A 24,725-nucleotide genomic window follows, 5' to 3' on the forward strand; every position below is an offset into this window, starting at 1 on the left:
TGGCTTGAATAGCATGTGTGTCAGGTCCAATGAAGGTGACGCTCTCTGCTGCCTGCGGAGACAATGAAGGTTTTACTTTTATTACAAAAACATATTAGGTGTTAGCAGTGGGTTCACACTTCAGAGGCAGCTTAAAAGAAAAATCACACAGCGTTTAATGTAATCAAGAAGAGCCAACCCGCAAATAAACAGTAAAAACGTTAAGCTGCTGGCCAGAGTGCTTATTCTTTAAACACACACTGTTGTTGATGGGGTCCTTTAATACTACGCAACACGCTTTTACCATTTGAGTGTAAATGTTTTAAGTGTCAGTTACATGCAGAGGGGAATAGTGGAAAAAAAAAAACTGTTAAACGGACCTCATACATTTTTATAATAAATAATATTTACTGGAGAGCTGTACAATTACAATTCAAGTTTTGTGTTCTGGAATGCACAGCTCTCGTACATTTATATCTAAATAATTGTCAAGAAATATGCATGTACTTTTTCCCAAAAACTTGTAATAAAAAGTGTTGCGCTTTTTAAAGTAATAGTACATGTTAATTTTCTTTATGTTGGAAAAAAATATCATGTGTAGCATAAAATACAAAAACAACATTGTCTCAAAACCAAGGATTACTGAAGAGCGGGTGTATATTACGTGGAATACACAACGGTGAATTATACTTGCCAACAGGCCTATTAAATTACTGGAAATAGCAGGTTTGAAAAGAATTTGCTACACAGTTACTTGTATGCAAACACCAAACGTAGGGATCAAGAGTCATATTTGAACCATATTGTTATATTTATACTGTAATAGGTCTTACAGGAGTTTGACATTCATCTTACAGCGCCATTCCGCTAAGACATCTACTTACAAACACATATTAAACTGTCATAAATAAAATGGTGTAAGTGGTAATAACTGCTAAACGAATAACAAAAATGTTGAAAAAAATGTTGATTTCAAGTACAATAAGGGAATGCAAAGTGGTAGCTTTTATACCAAGGCACTGCCGCTGTAAGAAACCATGACAAAAAGGATAGAAGGAAAATGTGCCTTTTTCAGTTACTTGCGTATTGAACCATAAGTCACGTAACCATGCTGAATCTCTGTAGAGGAGTCTAATGGCTTCACAAGAAGCTACACGCTGCATTATTAGACACACTTCATTGTATATATGTGAATGTTTCCTTGGGAAGCTTATGCATTTAATCATGACACACTCATTTTTATATGTTTAAATCTTTCAATTATTATGTTAAAAAAAGTCCCAATTCCAATATGTTCAAATCATAAACCCAGCATTCAAGCATTAACTCACATGATAAGCAATTATTTTATTACCAAACACAGATTTGTCAAAATAGCCAACCCACCTATTAGACTACCCGTGAAAGACCCACATAGAGAGTCCTTTACTCCATCTAAGGGCAGCACCTGATTCCATTTAAACCTAGGTTTCTATGAATTCTGTTAAAATACTTTACACGCATCGTCCAGTCCACTATACACTTGGTAGATTAGCACTTGCAAATATAAAAAACTAAGACGTTTATTCACAAGAGAGGGGGGGGGGTGTTCCTAACTACACGTTATATTATGAAGGTAGCAACCCCAGTGAGCTTTTGGTGCAAAAATAGCTAGGATGGCTCTGTGATTAAAGGAGTTTTAAAAGCATTTTACTGAACAAAATCATGTTTAAAAACATGCTACTCTTAACAAGACGAGGGACGTACTGCCAAGCTGTGGCATTGTACAGAGAACCTGTAACCGGTGAAACACCGACGTTTACCACTCACTCCCAAACTCAAGACAATGATCTACAGCTTTTTTTTTGAGAGAATTACTTTTTAATGGCTCTGATATATGGAGGAAAGCAAACACATGAGATATATGCAATTTCCCTGGATGTTCTCCATATCGATGGCACTGAAAGCCGATTTGGTTTTTCCATGAGAAAGAAAACCTGTGGAAACAATTAACAATCGTCCACTATATACACTTACTAGATTAGTACTTCTAGTACGAATCTAGTAAACACAATGAACTTTTGGTGGAAAAATAGCTAGGATAGTCTATTAAGCATAATGAATACATGATATTTCTTAAATGTCTCCTCACTTATTTGACCTATGCACTATGCAAGGACAGTTCAGCTCTTCCCGGGAAGAGATCAGCCAGGCATGGCCCTTTATAATGCATAGCAAACACAAGAAACCTCAAACCTCCTGCTTGCTAATGAATAAACCCTAAAACATTTCAGAAATACTTTGTATATTTTATGTTGCCCACAATGCTTTCCAAAGGCTCTGCTTAGTACATGGGGAGGGACGTACCAGACAGTGATATATTGAATACAGAGGACTCTAGTCACATGGATACATCAAAGTGACTTCACTGAAAGCAGAACTTCCAAGTGCTGACAGCTCATAGAAACAGTAAGGATTTGCAGAAAATGTAATTTTTCTATTTTTTCAAACTACCAAATAATCCTCCTCTCAAAGGTAGAAGAAGCAGCTGGTTGTTAAAACTGAGGAGCATTGTATATTAGTTCTTTAGGTATGCTAATATGTCACAGGCCACGTCTTCAGGAGAGGAACCCATGGGATTGAGGCCTCCTAGTTTTGCTAGACAGTATTCAGATTAGTTTGTGAGTAGCAGGAATGATGTATAAAATACATTTGTTTCGCAACATTGCTACAAAGAAAAAAAAAAAATCACATTCTATGCATCTCCGGTTTTCTCACCGGTGCTTGACTCACAAACACATCTCTTGTGAGATTGACGTCTTTATTTTGCAAAAAAATTGTGACTCAAAAAGTTGATTTGACACCATATCTATGATTTCCTACTAAGACTCTGTGTACTAAATCAGGCAGGAATGATTACTGACATTTCATGGAGTGATCATACATACAAGGGAAAAAAGGGATAAAAGCTCATTGCAATGTCTGCACCAAATGGTTAATTTACCTTAGACCTGATAAACGTAAACGGAACAACCCAAACAGACCACGAGATGGTAACTTATATATTTATTAACTATAAGGCTACAAACCACATAAAACCCAGAAGTGGTTTTGTTACTTCCATGATAAAGGTTAAGTCAAGGGAGATATAGACCCTGGTGATGGGGTGAACAAAGCTTTGGCCTCTGGATTCCAATGGGAGCAGATGTCACAAATACTGCTGGATATCTTCATTGGATGCTGCACGAGAATTGACCAGGGCGATGGAGCTTTGGCTGCTGGGAACCAATTGGAGTAGATCTCTCAAATATTGCAGGGCTGATGGCTTCCTTCATGACAGCTTTGGTCTCTACTTGCTCCTGATATAGAAGCATCAGTTGCTCTTCCAGTACTAAATAGGATTTCTCCATCATCCTAACATCTTTCTCTAAAGCTTCTATTTCAGGTTTTTCTCATTCACTTTATCTGGCAGGGAGCACGTCCCTTTGAACAAACCAGTAAGCTCCCTCTCTCCCGACTGAAGAAGGGCACTCACTCTGTCCAATTCACTCTTTAGGTCTTCTGCATCCAGAGTGGGATCCTCCTCTTCCACAACGTCAAAAAATAATGTTGAGATTACATCTCGGTTGCTGCCCACCTCCGTCTGGCACTGCGGGCATACGAGTCTTACAGCGAAGCAAACCCACTGCTGTATGTACTGCTGCTGAAAGATGTGCAGACGCGCAGCAAAGTGCCCGAATGGGCATGGCTGTACGTCATTGAATCAAACCACAATACTGTCAGTTATATACTATAAACCAAAATGTGTATACACATCCCATTTATACCTGCTCCAAGTGTTTTTATGCTTGGGATTTCATAAAGTAACCAGTGTGCAATATAGCATATATATTATATATATACACTGTAAAAAAAATTAAAAAAAAATAATTAAAAAAAAAAAGGAATATCAGAAATATATAACCAATTAAACATGGTGTTGTGAAGATGACAGGGCCGCATGACAGTTCACTAACCTGAAGCAAAGGCCTAGAAACCAGTCATATCGCCACTGGATTATTCAAGGTTAGACATAACCCAATGGCCAAAAAGCCGTGGCTTCTACCGTTTTACAGATGACTTTCTAACATTATGCTCGCTCGTATAATAAAAAGAATGACAAAAAAAGCTGACTCCCAAAATGTCCTGTCTGGGTCTAAATTATTTAAAATGCATTCCAGTGAATACTTCATACATATCTTAAATGATATACGCTACACCAACATAGTGAATGTTTTTAGCATGCGTCTTCCTCCTCCCACAGCGACTGGCCCTGAGCTTCAGCACTGCCTACGCAATAGTTACCAATACTACGGCACAATGCCCATAACGAAGGCAAATCATACTTTATAATATTTTAGAATGTTAAGCTGTCTTGGGATACAAGAAAACTAAGAAGTGTGTTACATAAATTACTTTACAAAGCTGAGTTAAATAGGCAGTGGTGTGAATAAGTATTTACCCCCTTACCGATCTCTCATATTTTTGCATATTTGTCAGGCTTAAATGTTTCAGATCAAACTAATTTTAATATTACGCATTAATATATGGTGTTAGCGCGTGTGACTGTAAGGTTTGTGTCTGTTACTGTATGGTGTTAAAGTGTGTAAATGTATGTTGGTTACAAGTTATTTAGCAATTTATCCATTAACTTGATTTACCAATAATTTTAATTCTTTAACATCAACATATATTTGCAAAATATTTAATGTTTTGATCAATATTTTATTAGTGATTTTTGTTATTACATATACTTCATTATCTTTAGAATGGGACATATATATTACATTTTATATTAAGGACACATATTAAGGACACACGGTGGAGCATAAGACAGAAGGGAGAAATGAGCAAAACATTAAATATATGGGGGAGAAAAGAACATATTTTGTCTGACCCCTAGATCCAAATCAAATTTGTCGACCCCTGTGCTAAAGTATATTTGCTTAGCATATTAGTGTACCTAATGTTCTATCTAAGTGGAACGCCACCTTTAAGCACAATCCTAACATATTTGCTGGTGTTCTATTAAGCGTAGTATTCACTTGGAAGGTTAACTACTCCAGTTGCAAAAAAGGTTTGTTTTGTGTAGTTGAAATCCACAGATATGACACAAGCCTTAATTTAAAAGGTCAAACACTACAATGACTACATTTTTAAACAGAAATACTCTATTAATGTGTTATAGTCTCCATATAAAAAAAGGAAAGAAGATCAAACTGCAATTTATGGTTCTATGCAGTGTGCTTGGTAGCCTTTAAGGGTCTGGTTAATTGATTAAAGGCATTTTAAAAGCACATTATAAATGTCGTATTACTCTTAACAAGACGAGGGACGTACTGCCAAGCTGTGGCATTGTACAGAGAACCTGTAACCGGTGAAACACCGACGTTTACCACTCACTCCCAAACTCAAGACAATGATCTACAGCTATATCGAGAGAATTACTTTTTTAATGGCTCTGATATATGGAGGAAAGCAAACTCATGAGATATATGCAATTTCCTTGGATGTTCTCCATATTGCCTTTATTGTACTTGATGGCACTGAAAGCTGCTTTGGTTTTTACATGAGAAAGGAGACCTGTGGAACTAATCCCACTAACTTCTTTCTGTTTTTCTGCATAACACCTCCAGGCTACAGAAGAGACAAAATGCTTCATTTGCATGCTTAAACACCACAATCTGAGAAAGGATCCTTTCAGCTGCAAATGTTATTACATCTACATTTCCAGAGGAGAAAGAAGGTTAAACAGCCTACTCAGGTTTATGTTAACTCGGCCCTTTTTAGCACCAAGAGCTGTACAAAGAGCAGGGAATGCAAAGCCTCAATGGTTCAGCCTCTCTCTTCATTACATTCAATTAGGCACTGGAAATGGATATAGCTGCCGATTACATGAAGATAAAAAGAAGGTATCTGGTGTTCACAAAGGGAATGGCAAACACTGACAAGCATAACCTCGCTCTCTGCATTCCTCCACTGCTTTAAGGAATATTTATTAGGCTTTTATTGAGTGTCCGGTTCTGCCGGCGTTAGTCATAAGCGTACTAGGTAAGGCGCATAGTTTCCCATATATATACACATATTCCTTGAGCAGCTATTCATTTAGTGCTGCTATTATTTCTACACCGGGCAATAAAAAGCTATATAGATTTTATTTGAATGTTTGTAGTCCATAAATTAGTAAAACACGTCTCATGTGGGATTGAGCAAATCCTGGAAATTAAAGCTTTTCCACAGGAATTCTTTTCATGCAATTAAATGTTTTTAATACCGCTCTTACTCGAGCAGCTGAAGAATGCCAAGTTTCAGAATGTTTAATGTCTCCAGCCAAATGTAATCATTTCTTGTTTTCATTTCGATACGGTATTACCCCCCCTCTCTCAATATTTTTATTTTGCTTTGCTTTGCTTCTTAAAATGAAGGCCAATTCTTGACTAATAATTTCATCCCCAGCTTGGAGTTATATCTTAATTAGACAGACATGACACTTATGCTAATGTTAAGTAAGCAAAACAGCCCCATGTGACTCTTACAACAACTAAAAATATATAAAAAGCATCTACTGTAGAAGGCAACTGACAGTAGCTACATGTGTTATTGTCAACAAAGCCAAACAGTTGCTCTGAAGCCCATCCTTCCGCCAAGCGTTGACATTCGTTAAAGAATTAGCAGCTGTATTTACACTATAATATATTCTGTTGCAAAGCAACATGCTCAATGGGGACGTGTTTTATTGCAATTTGTGTCAGAATGACCAATCATTTAGCTGTATGGCTACGTGTCACTCGGAGAGTAGGAGTAACAGATTTTACCCTTCTCAATTATTGACATGAGATCTCAGAAGGTACAGATTATATCTTCCAAAATGAGAAAGATTGGAAGCACTGGTATGACAAACCTGGGCATGGATGCAGTATTGCAGTTAGTTGTCTCCTAAAGAACAAGTTTTTTCCCCACAGAAATCCTATAGTTCAAGGGATTCTGGCATGCAAATTAGTTTAACAAGGAACACCTCTATATATCATAACTATATATATATATATATATATATATATATATATATATATATATATATATATATATATATATATATATATATATATATATATATATATATATATATATATATATATATATATATATAGACATTACCGTTCAGAATCTTATATTTTTGTTGGTGGTTTGATCAAATGAAAATCCTGGTGTTGGTCTATGCTGCTGTTACCTGCTCATAACCAGTAATGCTTTATTAAAGAGCATATGGGGTACAAGAACAAGCAAACATGTAAGGTCTTCTGATCCCACTTACAGTACATGTTATAAAAGTCTGCAGCTGCAATCTGGAAGCAATAACCTTAATCAGAACGGTAAGGTCTATATTTAATGCAAGAAATACATTGGAACATAATGGAAACCAGGTGTGATCGAAGCTTAGATTACTAAAGTAAATGGAGTTATTTCCCAAATACTGACAAAACAACACTAGCAAGCTACATCGGAATAGAACAAATGGTGCAATTCTAGCTCTACTGGCTGTGTTTTTTTAAAGATACAACTATTTGGAAACCATTTAACAGCCCTTTTCTTATATATTTTGTGGTCCATTTTGGATAGGCCACAAGAGCTCACATAGGCAGCATATTCTCAGCTAGGCCAACTAGGTCTTAGGGTGGCAGGTCCTGGGGAATGGAAGTTCCTATGGCAGTGAGTTGCTGCTCAATGGGGAGATTTACACCTTGAAAGCTTCCACCTTACTGATTGAGCATCCATAGTACCGCTTCCACTGCACATCCATCCAGGTGGAGCTTCAGGATACAACATCATGTCATGCACAAAACAGGGAATAGGCAAGAAAAAGGTCCAACCACTTAGGTCCACCTTTGGAACACTGTTGCTCGTTCTTCTATTATCACCTCATCTGTCAGTCATAACACCGAGTCCCTGTACGCACCTGCAACAAAACCACATTCTTCACATTCAGTTCCTTGACTAATGCTGTATCGGCCTATAATTCTCCCTGGCTAGATGTCCCCTGAATCAAGTAATATGCTTGCACTATGGGTTACCCTTCCCAGGATAGCATGCATCAAATGTTAATCTTCATAAAAATCAGCATTGTTTAATCATGTATATAGCTCATGACCACTGTTCATACATAATGACCAGTTACAGACACATAAAAACACAAATATAACTTGATGGTAGATAACTATTCGGCCCATCTACTCTACAAACTCCACATCAACACTTACTACTACAGGACTTTTCTTCAAAGAGAAACCAATACATAGTATATTTTGAGCATGCCTCTTCTATTCTGCATGGCTTCACTTTATTTACATGTTCTTTTTTTCCCTTTGAAAGTAAATGAAAAGAAGGTAAAGAAGAAAAGTACGGTACTAAGGTGAGTAATAACAGAGCGTGGGGTAATGGCTGCCATGCAGTGGCTGGTCCTTCCTTGTAATGGTGGAAGTTTCCAACCGTTACCCTGTTAGTGCCACAGCAGTGGGCTGTTGTGTGCTCCAGATTAGCAGCACTCACATACAGCAGCACAACAGGGGGAATGTCCACATTGAATGTCTAGCAGCTTTATGGGGAACCTGGTTATTGCATACTCTGTGGAGCCATTCTTTCTATTCTTTGCTGTACAATGAGGGACAGAAGAGGAGTTATATGGGGAAGTCTATTTATTGGGCTGCTTAAAACAAACTGTAAAAAAAGGAGAGAGTGTAATTGCTATATTTTTTCACACTTAAGTGCTGCTTAAGCCATTCTGCAAATTGCTATGGCTACCAGTATGCTACGGCACAGGACCTATTTGATTTTACCTAAATTCACTTTTATTGGTCATTATACATGTTTTACATTGATGAGTAAAGACAGACCATTTCATAAAAAAATATAATACAGGAAGTAAAAGAGGGTATTGAAAGACAATCAATGGTAGAACTAGGGTACGTAAAGGGCTACAAGAAAGATGGAAAAGAGCAAAAGAAAAACAGGAGGAGAATAAATCGCCTGTCCTTGCATAATTCAAGAGGTCCAAAATTGACCACTGCAATAGTAAAAGGGTAAAGTGGAGGGAATCAAGGGCAATGAAACCTAGTCAATTAAAGCCTTGGGAATTAGACATTTTCTGTTATATTAACCTAAAATATTCTACTTAGGAACCCTTGATGCAGCTAATAAGCTTGAGAAATATGTGCAAACTGAGGAGTAGGTGGTCTGTGACTGGTCCATGCATGGGGCCCCCTGCAGCCAAGATCCAGTCTAACCAGTTTAGCTACTTGCCAGCCAAAATGAAACTTGCTGAATATATCTTCCTTTATATATATATTTATATATATATATATTTCTCTAAACCTCAATATCAGCATGTTAACACTTTTTTGAGATGAGGAGATTACTCAACCACTGGGTACTTGAACGATTAACTATGCTTAAAGAGCCGGCTAATAAGAACTAAACTAAAAACTGAACACACTTTTTCCACCTTGCTGCATAAATGTAAATTAATTCTAAATACTAAAAGAGGAGAACTTCAAGCTTCCGTAGCACAATTTTGAAAGCGATGTGAGATTTTATGATCTAACCTTACAATATCATAGAAAAAAAAGCCTTACATTAATAAAAATACAAAAGCCTGCACAATGTCCTCATTTTTTTATTTTTTATAAACAGAGCCAACAGTTTATCACTTGCCATGAACTGTAGTAGTCGACTTACAAAATTTCTAAAAACCCATTTAAAGCTGTCAGTAGGGGGTAAATTGAAGCCTCATGCATTAAGAAGCTAATAATTTAAAAAAATGTTCAGGGGCAATGAACCCTGAAGATACTAAGCGCTGAAATGACTATAAACGTGTTTTGTACGGCAGCTAACTTTCATCAGAAATAATTCACTCAACGGCAATGTCTGTTTCGGGCAGACATGTTTCCGTCACGTTGCAAAACCTGCGCAAAAAAAAAAAACAAATAGGTACCCATTTTCATTTGTAATGGGTGGATACAGAGTTCCTTAATGAACAGCTTGGAGATACAATATTTCTCCTTTTCTTTCAGAATATTGTCTAAAACAAATTGTGAGAATAAGAATATCACTTAGAGTAATAAGGGTTATAAACCTGGTACTGCTCAGGGAGATTGCAATTTTGTCGGGTTAATTAGTGAATGTCTACAAAGCGAAACTACAGAGCCAATTCTTTCACATTTGTATGCTGTCTGTAGGGGGATCCTTCATATTTTGCTAGGTAGAAAAGTAGGAGCAAAAACGCTGTAGCCAGGAGGAAGGTTGCACATCGGAGAAGATTTTTAATTCTACATTTTGTTTCTGCATGCGACTATATAAGTGGCCTAATCCTTAAAGAAAAGTAAGGCTACTACATATGTCTATACAAACCATACTGTTGGAACCAAGCTTAACTTTCTATGGAAGACCATTGGAAACACAGCAATGATTAATGAATTACCCCTATTTATAAGTCTTTTTTCCTATACAAAGCATATAACTTAGGCCAGTGACACTGAAATAACCGATGTGATCCACCAGGGAAAGAGAAAAAAAAAAGGTATGTACAATCTGCTAGACTGTAATTTCTGTAGACTTTGGAGTCTATAGGTTTGCAGCTCTCCAATTCGCTCTTCTAGCACCACCATTGCTTAATTTGGTCTATAAACTGTTTTATGCCAGTGTGTCTGGTGCATGTGAAAAGTTCTAAGCATTCTGTGGATGGTCAGGACATTTTTGGCCAAGAGATATAGTACACAAGTTAAAAGAGAAGAACACATTCTAATGACCAGATGATGATGGTTTCAGATGGTGAAGGAACTTGCTTTGACTTTAGCCAAGTTGGAAGAGAGTTGATGACAGGAGAGGAAATTCTTGTGTGCAAGTAAAGTCAGGGTTTTGTGAATAAACTTCTTGGTATTCTTGTAAAAGTCATGGCCCGCCTTCCACAAAAGTATTCTTATACCAAGTGAGTTATAAAAGTTTTGGTTCCAAAACAGCTTTAAACAGAAACAGAAGGATAGCAGAAAATAATTAATTGTACCAGTTAAGAATTGTGTAGTATAATAAAAAAAAGGAATCAAAATTGTATACGCTTATACAACTTTATCTACAATAATTGCTTAAAGAGTGCGTGCATTTATATGGTTGTAATGAGAAAAAGAAAACTGGTGGGACAGATTATTCCACAGAAATGATGTATTTGTCACACTAGTTCAAGAGCAATGCACCGCTCTGGCGTTTAAATGGCTCTATAAGTAAGGACCTTGGTTTCATAGTTTTTCAAACAAAATCATGTAGCTCAACAATACCACACAATTCTTCACTGGAGACAACCATTTTTTGCAGTCCTTTTTAGGTTTATATGTTTGTTTCCGCTAAACGTGGGTAGGGGCGATTTCTACTTAATTAACTGAACAGTATTTAATTACACCTATTTTTTAGCACCCAATCAATCCTTTTCACTTATTTGTAATGGCTATATATACCCAACACAAAAACTTAGGGTAGGAGAAGGGGGTCACATTCTTAGCATGTATTCCCATCAACAACTATAGGTTGACTCCCCTTGTGTATATTTTAAGTAGACAAATCTGGTTTGAATATTTGACTCTGTCATTTTATCACGCACATACATTATAAAATATACTTGTGATCATCTATAAGATAAACTAGACACGAGGAGTAATGTAACTAGATAGACAAGTGCTGTATATGAAAGTCAACAGAAGGACTAGTGGGACTGGACGGTCATCACATACATTTGCAATGAAATACGAAGGAGCGTTCCCAATTTCCATTTGTCTTTAGAATGTCAAATAAAATGTATTGGTGAATAGTTTGTTTTATTGAAGGCGCAATTCATCAGTGTGGGCTTGGAAATCAGTAGGAAATGTAAACAGTTTAATTAAACCAATGCCTTTTTGCGCAAATAAAATGGCCCGCATATCTGAAGACCCAGTTTCCACAAGGAAAACATGTAAAAGCCGCATTACAAAGATACTTTGCATTTTAAAGCATGGGACCTTAATTACCCTGACTGTAAATTGGTTAAACACTACAAAATAATGAGTTCCGGACAACCATCTCTTTTAGGTTTTGTTCATCTGAGCACGTTTGAAATGGTAATGTTAATTAGGACACATTGTAGCCATACTAAATAATATGCTTCGAGTTTTAAAAGAGTTTCTACTCACAATAAATTAGTTCTGGATTTCAATCAATAAGCAGAGTAATTTAGGGTATGCTCCAAGACCAATTACAAAATACAGTATCCCACCACCTTTTTTCAGCATTCGCTGCCTAGTGCACCTGGAAGGTAAATCTTGCCTGTAATGTTACGGCTATACGGTAGCACTATAACTCTCATAGCTTTCTTAGGTTGTGTAGAAAAGCTTTTAGAATGGGTTGTAGATTGAGATCTCCATTAGAATTCTTATCTTAAAATTTACCCCCTAAGTATATCTGCTGAAGCCATAAAAAAAAAAAAAAATTCTGTCAAGTTCAAGTGAGGACATAAAACTGCGGGCCTAGTGATAAAAAAAAATATATAATTTCTTTTGGAGGCCAAACAAACTGCAAACAATGGGACAATCAGAAAAGCCACTTCTGATACCACTGGGCTGAAGATTGGCCTTTGCTTGAGTGGTTACCTTCTGCCAGTGTTTAGGATGTTTGCTTGGTAGGAGATTGTCCACTAGCCTGGGTGTGCACTGGAATGTCACCCATTTTCCCAACAAGTCAGACAGCGCTGAGGTGGTGAGAGTAGAACAGATGTTGTCCAAAAGGTGTAATGCAATCCAGTGTACAGTGTGTATACGAGGCCTAGGAATTTAAGATCCTTGCAGATGTCCTCAAAATGGATTTGCATCTCCATTCTATAAGCTTGGGTTGATATTAAATGAACGCTGTGTTACAATGAGCTTTTCTAGTTGTACATAAATACACTTCCTCCTCGTATCTGGTCCGCTGGCCTCCAGTAGGATAACAATTGCGTTTTGTTTTGTATTTCTTAAATGTTTAGTTTGCCATTGTTTTATAAAAGGGGGCTATATTACGGATATCCGCAATTAGAACTATTTCAAGTACTTATGCGTTAGAACTGTTATAGCTGGTTATCATTTTGATGGTTTAAAAAAAACTTCAAGTCTGCTGCTCCAGCCCTGTAAGTGGTATTTCTTCCTTAAGATTGCATATATATTTTTATAGGTTAAAAATAAAAACTATGCAAATGGCCAATTAAAGGAAACAAAAAAACCTGAAACTGGAGGAAAAGGCACAGTGAAACAACAACCATACTTTGGTCCTATGGACATGGCCCTAACCCTTTTGTAGGCACTTATATACAAATGTAAAAGTACTTATAGTTTCCCTTTGCACTGTCCTGTGAAATTTCTCAGCAATTCACAAATATAGGACAATAAGGATACAGCTATTTTTTTTCTATTTTACAGCTCGTAACGCAAATGACTCCCAGTGTGGTAACACAGGTCAGCCTCTGTTGATGGAGTACGGATTTATTGGTCTGAAAAAGTGAGCACTTTCCGCTAGCTATTCAAGAACAGATTTAAAAGGCACACCAAGTAATGAATTACGAAATGATGAAACTCCCTGAAAAATAATAATGTATATTAATATACATACACACACCTAGCTTTGAGACTGGAGAGTCCTCCTAAGGCTATGCAATGCAGGACTATCCTATTTATTTATATATTGATATATATATATATATATATATATATATAATGTCCTGAGGAAAGTCAGCAATGACTGAAACATCGACTTTGTTTGAATAAAGACAGATTGTTAATTTAAAGACCTGGAGTGCTGACCATCTTTTGAAAGTGCTTATTTATATATATATATATATATATATATATATATATATATATATATATATATATATATATATATATATATATATATATATATATATATATATATATTGCAGAGGATTGTATACGCCAGACATTAGACTTTTAAACATGTTATTAGATATGACTTTAACAAAACTCACAGGACTCGAAGGAGTTGCTTTTTTGTCTACAGACAACTTTTTTACAAAGTCTCAGAAGAAGAAAAAAACAAAAACAATAATGATGTTATTTTAATAAACACTTTTTTTGGCTCAGTCAAGTCCCATGAGTGCTCTCTTGAGTGATTCCAACTATACATATTTTTTTAAAATCACAAATGATATATTCACAAAGAATCTACGGCATGAGAAAATTTAGATATGGTAAGCATTTTCCAAATATAGTTAAGTTTTGTTTTTGTTTTGTTTTTTTTAATACCAGATGGTAATTACAGAAAAATAAAAAGGCAAGGAGTTGAGTTCACAATCGAATTAACAAATTAATATATCACATTGTGTGCTCCATTTAAAGTCTGCATTTCTGATATGCCTTCAGAACAATTACCAGAGGTCAGCCTCAGAGCCAGAGAAAGCTTGTATCAGTCAAGCGAAGGCAGAGAAATGTGTCCCAGAGCAAATGTTCACAGGGATCCAAATGACAATAATCTTATCCGGTGGGGGCTGCAATCACCCCATCAAGATCTTTTGTTTCTTTAGGATCTTTTGCATAACAATCAGGCCATGCTTAACAGCTTGGAGGGCTGTATTGTTCACCTCCCTCTGAGTTTTACACACTGTACTTTCTGCTGAACAACAGAAGCAGGAATTTCAGATAAACATAATTTAAAGGTAGGTCGAACCGATGTCTTCAATGGTATGGCCCTACCTGGAGAAAACTTTTGTTGGAGTGAACTTTGTATTCTCATACTGTGTCATGCATTGCTAATCAGGGATAAACTGCAAAGCTCAGATCCCACTGAAAAGCCTGGCAGGGTATTTGGCTTTCTTTTCTTCTACTCTGTTTATTTCCAATAGAAGCATATTCATCAGGAGAACAAACAACTAGCCAACAAGAGGGGACACTCTACAACAAAACATGAATTACGGACGTGTGCTCAAACTGTGGATGTGCCTCTGCTAATGATCACATTTACAGCACATCTTAAATGAATTACAACCATGTTCGCTTAACCCGGTACGAACAGTCCTAAATAATTAACAGCAAGTTACACGTCGGAGGCTTTCTGCAAAGGGACAGCAGGAAATACTGCAATCTCGAGCATTTGGATACTCTCGGATTTTTCTAAAAGCCCTAAATAAGGTGTTCCAAGTCAGGTGTCATCTGTAGATGTCAATGACAGGGGCTGGACACCGGATGCAAACGTAAATGACTTATCACACTCCAATCATGAGAATCGTAAGCTGAAGCAGCAGGCCATCTTCACAAATCTTAACACTTTGCTTGGCTATTATTAGCGCAGGGTAATTAAGTAACAGCACAAGGCAGTAAGAAAAACATGAAAATGTGACTGCGGTAGGAAGACCTAGATACAGGGTTTCTTACTAAAGTCAAATTTTATGTGGCGTTAAGTTAAATATGAGAGCAACTAGCAATGGCACGCAAAAATCAGCAGAGGGGGCTACTAGGCTGGCATGAAAATCACACCAGACATAAGGACGGTGCGGGATTCCACTGGAGACCTACGTGGCTCCGCTTCTCCAATGCAACAATATGGAACACCACTGTTAGCACTTGGACAGGCAACACTTATACCAGCTTTTTCTTCAATGTGTATTGTTGTCGCCAAATAAATCATCAAAATCACCATCCTGCATGGAGTCATCTGGCATTCACTCCCTAAAGTCCTGTTCACTAACACACAACACCAAGTCTATATCACTCATCAACGGTTGGGTTGTCCTAAAACGGCGGTGGGGCATCTTAACAAATGAAGAGAGGCGTATGATGAAGGACATGGCAGGCTAGCCCACAAAACACACGAAAGCCTATACTGCACTTAAAAATTCTCTTATCTTTGCTTCCACAAATGATTAAGCAGTAACCCAGTGCACACAGAAAGTGTGTGTTGTCGTTGCCACTGGCATCAACAATAATTACTGCTTGATCATCAGTGAGATTTGTGAATGCAAGCATCTTCTTCCTCTGGAATCAAATCTTATAATGCAGGCAAAGCACAGGATAAAAACTGCCAAGGAAAGTAACAATTTACTACATTGATTATGTGAGCAGCTGCCCGCCGTTTAACCAAAGGCTTTGAAATATGCCCTTGATCCAACCAGACCCCAAGCTGTATGCATATTTCCAATTACATAATGACATGGCCACTAAGATTACGTGTTAACGTGCAGAAAATGATTTAAAAATAGGCCTGAAATAGGGAGAAGCTTCACAGTGAGATTTTAAAAACTGCATGAATGTTTATAATTTGGAAAAGCATGGTAGGGGTAGTTTCATTTTTGTTTTACATTTCATAAGAATTAATTTTTGTGTCTGAGTTTGCAAATTTTTTCCCCAATAAAAGTCAGTAGTAGACACGATAATGTTTTATAGTGGTCTTCAAATGAAATGCTAAGATAAGAATAGAATATGACAGAGGATCGTTTATAAAATTACCTAACAAAGTGGTTGTTGTATAGAGCAACCGAATCACAACTGTGAGACCCGGCATAATACACAGACGGTAGATTTGGGGATTGTAGCATACACGGGGAAGCTTAATTAACTGACTACAGAGCTCAAGAGCCAATCTTTAGTTCTACCTGCATGGTATAAAATATATCAGCATACAAAAAATATGGTTTTAATAGAAGGGAGGGGAAAGATCACTTGACTTTCAATAATATTAACCATTTTTTATGTTTCCCAATAACAGTGCAACATAAGTGTCATAGCTCGCCATAGAATAAGTGCTGGGGGGGGGATAGATAAACATTCTGCTAAGAAAGGGCATCAACATACATAACACTTAAAAGGTCCCCAATGTGTGAACAAGTCTAGTACTGTGTTAAAATCAATCTAAAGCATTAAATTTCAACAAATTTCAGATTATTATTTCTACAGTTGATTGGATCTCCAAGTATTTGTAAAATGGAAAACGGAGATGCCATTAGGATAATAAAACAGATTAATGGGCTACTTTGGGCAAAAATCTCAGGTTTTCCTGGATCCCCTAATCTAAAAACAAACATCTCCCAAACAACTACAATGACACAAAAAACAAGCTATATTTAGTTTTAATAAATGGATATAATCTAGAAACTGTTGCAGGGATAGCTCTTATTACCATTGGTTGGACCAGTTTACTACACTGGTATTAGCTGAGCAGATTATAAATGAATATAAGCACAGCTCAATGGCAATGTATATATGCAAAAATATAATTTAAAAACCTCTCGAAAAGTAAATATGACATGATTTAGGAGGGTTTCAAACTCACAAAAACAAATACTGAAACAAATAAGAATCCTATGTGTAAGAGTGAAAATGTCACAATGTTCATGGTCAAGACACAACAGATTTCTCAGAGAGGTCCAAAAACAGCTCTTCAACCTCAATAAACCTTAATCTTTATTAAATCTGTTTACATTTATAAGAAGGTATAAAAAACATTTTCCACGCAATCCTAAACAGGACAGATCACATAGAATAAAACCAACATCAGTGTGAGGACCCCTGACAGAGGAGGTCAAGTGATTTTAATAAGGTAAGTTTTGAAGAGGGCAGCTTTCACAAGCAGCGTGCGTTTTGCGGCAGTGTCATTAAATCACGCAAGCCGCTGGTCGAAGCGTCAGTCATTTCCGCACTAAAATTACACAATAGCTGGAAGGTTTATTAAAGTGTATAAAATCTTTTATAATTTTTACATACTGGAGTATGTACTCAATGCAGAGGTTTGTTTCATAAAGCAATTTCAAGATCTCACTTTTCAAGAACAGCAATATACAAAGGAAAAAAAAAGAAGCTTTTTCATAAATACAAACAGACAAAATTGGAGAGGAACAATAGGGAAAATTGTCCAAGAAAATGTCATGCTAAGTAGGTTTAGAAATGGAACGAGCAGAAGGAAAAAAAAAAATATTCCCCATTAAACCGATTAGCATATCACACACTGTGCATCAATATGGTGCTATGGGGATCTCTGTAACAATAGCCTTAGATAATGTCCAGTCCATAACTAAGCCCTGGCAATCACCAAATTACTTCTGCCTCCTTTCACATTTAGGAAAGCATTCATATAAAAAGTTTAGTACTTGGGCTGCCTTTGATGTTTTAAGAGTTACATTGTGCCATTGAAGTTGCTGAATGGTGTCAGCATTTCATGCACCCTAAACAAAAACAAAAATCAAGTATTTATTAATTATAAGGGGGGGGAGGGAATTTTTTTTTCTTTGTTGCGTTCTACGATGACCTTCAATCCACCCAACTCTGCAGTGATTTGATTCATGAGCAACTCAAGTCATTAGCGGAGGCATTTGTCTCTCCCAGCCAGCTCTGCTTTCTCTAACCTACAAGAAGAACGTGTCTTCTCAGAGAGATGTGCTTTAAGACTGGCCTCGTACGCCATTATAAAACTGGGCTGAGCAGCCACACGTAACCTCCCCAGATTACAAGAGACCCCGTTTGACTTTGAAATAACAAAAATAAAAACAGCTTGTGGCCAGACTGTCTGTGCCACTGGAAGATAAAAAGGTTTCATATTGTGTATTTTACGGCACATACATTCAAAGGGACTGACAGACTAAGACAAACCGATACATTAGCAGAAGGGGGTCCTGCTCAAAAGCTTACAATTTAGACCATGAAGTGATTTTAGAGCACGATTAAAATATGGAATTTTTTTAAAAACAAAAAAGTTTCCTGTAGTATCTTGCAGGCAAAATCCATTTTAAAGACAGAAAAGCAGCCTTTTGTCCCTAAATCTGGGGTAAGCAAAGGCTGCCTCTCGCAGGGAAGGAAGACTGCATGAACAGGAACTTCCTTACCCTGTGTTCCAATATCCGCAGCACGTATTTATGTGTTGCGTCCACCCACAGCAGTCAACAAAGTATTATTTTATCACAAACAAATAGCAAGCATCTATAAAAACACAGCTGTCTGTAACACATTATAAAAAACATTTCTAGAATTAAAACTGTTGGAATACATTTGAATAAAAAAATCTAAACTATTTTCACTATCTCACTGTAATGTTATGCAATATGGATTGCTACGTATGTATCAAAATAACCCTCATTTGAGCAAAGGAGCAGCAGTGATATAGTATTTTGTTTATTAAAATCCATAGATCCAAAATTACAATTTAATTCAGCGCCACCATGAAACACTCATCTGCAGCAAATTGTGTGGCGTATTTTATAGCTAATGTGCCGATCTCATTCATTTTAACATAGACAAGAGAAACGTATTATCAGGATAGACTAAGGGACCCCAATATGTATGGCTTAGAGGAAAGAAGAGAGAGGAGATGTAACAGAAACATTTAAATACATAGAGATTTATCAGTGCAAGAGGGACGTTTATTCCGAAGGAAGGGAAGTGTCAGGCGTGAATGTAATTTTACTTTAATGAGAGGGTGGTAGATAAGTGCAAAGCCTCCCAGCAGAAGTGGTAGAGGTTAGCACAGACGAAGTTAAACATGCATGAATTGGCATAAAGCTATACTGAATATAGATCAAGAACCTGATTAAGGTCAGTCTTCACATCAGGAAAAACCGGCAGGCTATACGAGCCGATTGGTTCTTATCTGCCGTCAAATTCTATGTTTAGCGCATAAATTCCTGATTAAATGGGGCACACACCTCCAAAGTATTAGCAGAAAAAGAATCCCATTCATCACAAAACAAAAGACAGTGACTTATTGAAATGCCGTCAGCACTATGGCAAGCATGTTATACCAATACAACTTATCAGTCATATTTAAATTATACCACTAGAGGAGTCGCAATCATCCCCGTCACAGAAACCCAAACTATTTTCTCATGGCTGCCCATAAAAAAAAAATAAAAAAAAAAAGGACGACGCCGCAGATTGTATTCAGAATATTTTTTGAAAGATGGACGTACTAGTGCAGGTATTAACCACATAGTAGCGATCTAAAGCACTCTTGAAACATAAGCACACTGGAATGTATATAGCATGTGTGCTTATTTACCTCCCTGAGGTGTAGTACCCTAATTCCAATAAAAATGTGTCTAGCAAATTAACTGTAAACAAAGCTGTACAAACAAACCTAGACAAATTTCCTTTTAACATACATATAAAACTGATGTAAAAAAAAATAAATAAAAAAGAACTTTTACACATAAACATGATAAAAGAATAAAACTTTTTTAAAAAATATATAAAAAGGATATTGATCAGACACATTGATAATGCAGCTAGACATCACCTATGGTTAATCGTGAAAGAATTACAGCTTGTACATAATATCAGAGCTGGACAAAAGCCAGGTAGCCGAGGCTCCCAAAATTTTATAAACAGGAACCTAACTTTTTGTCATTCTTTTACATTGATATTTATGGACAAATAGTGCCCGGGGATTTGACGTTTGGCTTCCATATTATTTTGACCAATTCTGTATAGGTTTTACTTTCCTATGGTAAACTTGGCTTCAGCAAACACTTATACAAATAATGTATATTTTTCATGAAAATGCAAAAGAAAACAAAAAACCTTATTGGCTTCATAAGAACATTAATGATTTACTATATTTTTGGCAATAGAATGTCTTATAAGACCAGAAGCATTCTGCTTCTTTTCATTTGTTCCAAACACATATTTCATAAGAGGAAACATATGTATTAGCATTAATATTGTAATTTTTACTTTTACAAAAATAATGCTTCCAACTTGAATTACCATCTATGAAGGGTGAGTGAAGTCACCGCCAATTTGGGGTTTTCAAAAACTGAGAACAGATATAATAAGAACAATGCTATGCATACGATGTGATAACACGCTATGTTGTAAAAAGTATACCAAAGCATTATTTAAATAAAGAACATTTTCTGTTTGTTGAGTCTGAATAGGTCCATTGGTTGCTCTATGTGAAAATAAATACAATTTATCAGAATGAATGGATTTAGGAAACATTTATCAGTCACAGGTATTGGCAGCAGTTTCTACTTTGAAGGTTTTACATGGGTTACATTCTTGTGTTCCTAATAATTATGTGTGCCTCATAATTCATGAACTATGCTTCCCCTGTGGTCATCTTTTTCAATGTTTACAAATCTAGAACCACATCAGAGTACCTGTTTGGTTTACCATAGCTGCCAACGGATGGATCATTGTTCCTTTACCAGCATATCGAGATAATTGAAGCTCGCGGTGCAGAAAAAAAATGTTTAATGCCCGTTAAAATTATTGGGCTCAAAAAAAATTTCTCCAACATGCACAAGAAAAAGTTGGGGAGACACAAATTCCCTTTACGCATATGAAACATACGGATGTATTGTTTGGATTATTATTTTTTTTTTTTTTTTTACCAGGGATTGAATGAACTAGCAAGAATTTAATAAAACTATCCAGTAAATATTAATAACATGTAAATTAATTCTTCAGTATTTTAATGCAAATACAACTTATAAATTTGGCCCTTTAACTAAGCGAACTTAAAATACCCCATGTTTTGGAGTGATTTGATGTCCCTATGTATCTTTTCACACAACAAACTACAAATAATGGTGTATACTTTACTTGGCACTTAAAGCAAAGCCCTCAGGAAGGAAAAGAAAAAGTGAGAAACAATTTCACAAATTAAGATCTCTCCTAGCCCTCAAATCCAGTACTTTTCCTTGACTCATTAAGGCCATAATGAACGAGAAGGCAGTCCTTTGCTCATCCAAGTGGGATTACATGCAAACTGAGCCCACCATGTGTTAATTGAAGACAAAGCACTGCTTTCGGTTCATTACTGCGCTCGTATTGTAGGACATTGACTTTACCATGTCTTCTCTCGATTCAGACATGTTGCACCTGCACTGATCTGACTCAGGACATGATTAAACAACCACAGCACAGAACCACAAATTGCACCGATTGTTCTCTCTGTAATAGTTTAGCATTTACTCGAGTCACTTTACTGACAATAGCATCAGTCCTTTATTAATAGAACTGAATTGATTTTTAATAAATACGCGATGAATTGCCAAGCGTAGTCCGTGTACAGCTGCATTCGAAAACGCAACACCACCCTTGCCAGTTAAGTAAACTTTTAGAATTATTTAAATCATATTTACTTCCTCAAGAAAAACATATTTAAAAGGAACATACGAGTACCAAAAATTATTCTAGATTATATTGCAAGGAAAAAAAAAATGTAATAAAAATGACAAGTACACACACAATCTCAGTGCTACTTTGGGAAATTTAGCAATTCATATATAGTGGTGTAACAGTCAAGACACAAGAGCAAGGAAGCATTTTAATGATTAAATAATAATTCAGTGGCTAATATTCCAAATACAAAAATGACCAGGTGAAAAAAAATGTCCATGTGAACTAATATCTACTTATCAGGAACAAATCAGAAATGTTGCTGATTTTCCCAATCCTAAATGCTATAATACTAAATACTCCCATTTTGTTGAAGTCGGTGAGGACGGCAAGAGCAGAAAATACATGGGGTAACCTAGGAAATACAGAGGCTTGGATGATCTGCTTAAATACAGCTCTGGGTCACGCGCGTGTTGTTGCTACATAACAAAACTATAAACAAATTTGAGCTATTTCACGTCCTGAACATGAATTCAATAAAAATTAAATAGTTTGGATGTCCATAACAAAAGAACTTTTGTGTTTTGCTGATACAAAGCTTGACATTATTTTTTGTATTCTAGAGTATGTGTTATATACTGTGATGTTCATGTGGCAAGTACCATAAGCCAGTCATTGAAGTTTTCAGTCGTCATAGAATGCTTATTTATTGAAGTCTCACCTTCTGGCATAAAAACGTAGTGGCAGAAGGAAGGTATTACTACATCCTGGTGCCGAGACGGGTCATGCGCTTGCTCACAAAATAAAATTATTTATTGTTTTATATAGCGCTATCAAATTCTGTAGCGCTGTATAACTGTACATCTCAAAATCAAGACAGTCTGTAATGCCCCATGAAATAGCTGTGTGTATGGTATGTAGAAAGAGAGTAGACGTTGAAAAGGAACATGTGACCATTTTTATTGACCAACTGCTGATGGGTATATTGCATTGTGTTATGCAGCTATGTAAAACAGTTGAGATGTGGGCTTCTCGCATTTTATAGTCTTGAAGACGTGTGAATTTTTTTAGAGCGCTACACAAACTTTTCGGGCACTTTTCATACATGAAAAATTTACTTCTCAAAAAGGGCAGTATTACATCGTGTTTGTGCATGTACTTTTTTCTCCTTTGCAGTAGAAGGCTTTTGACTGCCTTCTGTAACTTTCCTTTTTTTTTTTTTATCTCACTCCATTTTATTACCTCACTTCAAACTCTTCCTCATAGGTCCTACCTCAATTTTATATGACCCAGAAGATACCACTTATCTTGCCCCTGTGTGACAGACCAACAGACTGTTATTTACTTAAATCGGAAGAGATCCTCATGGTGGAGGGAGAGTTGGCAGAAGAGTTGTGGTTTAAACTCCCAGACTTTTCTATTTGCTATGTAAGGACAACAACTTTCTCCAGGAAGAAGGGCCTGTATAATGCATAATTCCATTGGCAAGGAGACTTTGAGGAAATCTTGGCGACCTAACTATACAGGACCAGCCAAGCTCTCCCTTTAGCAAAAGCTCAATGTAGTTGGTTCTTCATGATACATAATGAAACGAAGGCGTTGAAACCACAAGTCTTCTACAAACTCTCTAGTCAACTCTCCTTTTAGGGAAAGGACACCAAAGTATCGAGGTAGGGGTTAAGATTTATCAACAACAAACTAAAACAAGAAGAGAAGACAGCTTAGTGTATTGACTGGTCTATTAAAGCAACACAAGAGAAAACTCAAGAGCCTCTTAGAACAATGCATTATGTCTTCTGCACAGCCTAAAAGGGGTAAACAATCACATATATATAGTAGGGCTGAAACAACTAATCGATAAAATCGATAATAATCGATTATGAAAATCGTTGTCAACGAATTTCATCATCGATTAATCGGATCGATTTTTATCGATTATAAAAAGAGGTTTTTTTCAGAGCAAATGCTCTGAAAAACTCCTCTCTTTATATAATCCGACCTCAAACAGAGATCGGATTATAACACCGGAATCCAGATCCCCCGCGACGCTGCAGGGGACCTGGATTCTCCTCACTGTCGGCCGGTCTCTCACTTCCGTCTCTCTCTTCCGTCTCTCTCCCCCTCCCATCTGCCTCCTCCCCCCCTCCCATACGTCACTCTGCCTCTCTACCCGGCACCGTTACTGAAGGCACTTTCCCTGCAGCTTCATAGAAGCCTCAGTGTAAGTGAAGGTGAGTAACGGAGTCTGTCTGTGCGATGCAGACCCCCACCGGCTGACAGAGAATCATCCTCTCTGATAGCAGGCGAGGATCTGCATCGCACAGACAGACTCCGTTACTGCCCTTCACTTACACTGTGGCTTCTATGAAGCTGCAGGGAAAGTGCCTTCAGTAACGGTGCCGGGTAGAGAGGCAGAGCGGTGTATGGGAGGGGGGAGGAGTCAGAGGGGTGAATGGGAGCCACCCTCCAATACACCACTCTGGCTCCTCCCCCTCTCATACGCCACTCTGCCTCTCTACCCGGCACCCTTACTGACAAGCACTTTCCCTGCAGCTTCATAGAAGCCTCAGTGTAAGTGAAGGTGAGTAACAGAGTCTGTCTGTGCGATGCAGACCCCCACCG

At 37.0% G+C, this 24,725-nt stretch overlaps 1 protein-coding gene across 1 annotated transcript in view; it reads right to left on the reverse strand.

The window, feature by feature from the left end:
- The window catches only part of PCCA (propionyl-CoA carboxylase subunit alpha), a 167,036-nt gene that overhangs the window by 116,135 nt on the left and 26,176 nt on the right, over positions 1-24,725 (reverse strand). The window contains exon 7 of the mRNA XM_053455323.1: positions 1-52. This exon is cut by the window's left edge and continues 80 nt beyond it. Coding sequence (XP_053311298.1) covers positions 1-52 — 52 coding nt within the window. The remainder of the gene's footprint in view (positions 53-24,725) is intronic.

Source organism: Spea bombifrons, chromosome 2 (assembly GCF_027358695.1).
Source record: "Spea bombifrons isolate aSpeBom1 chromosome 2, aSpeBom1.2.pri, whole genome shotgun sequence".
Classification (NCBI taxonomy): Eukaryota; Metazoa; Chordata; class Amphibia; order Anura; family Pelobatidae; genus Spea; species Spea bombifrons.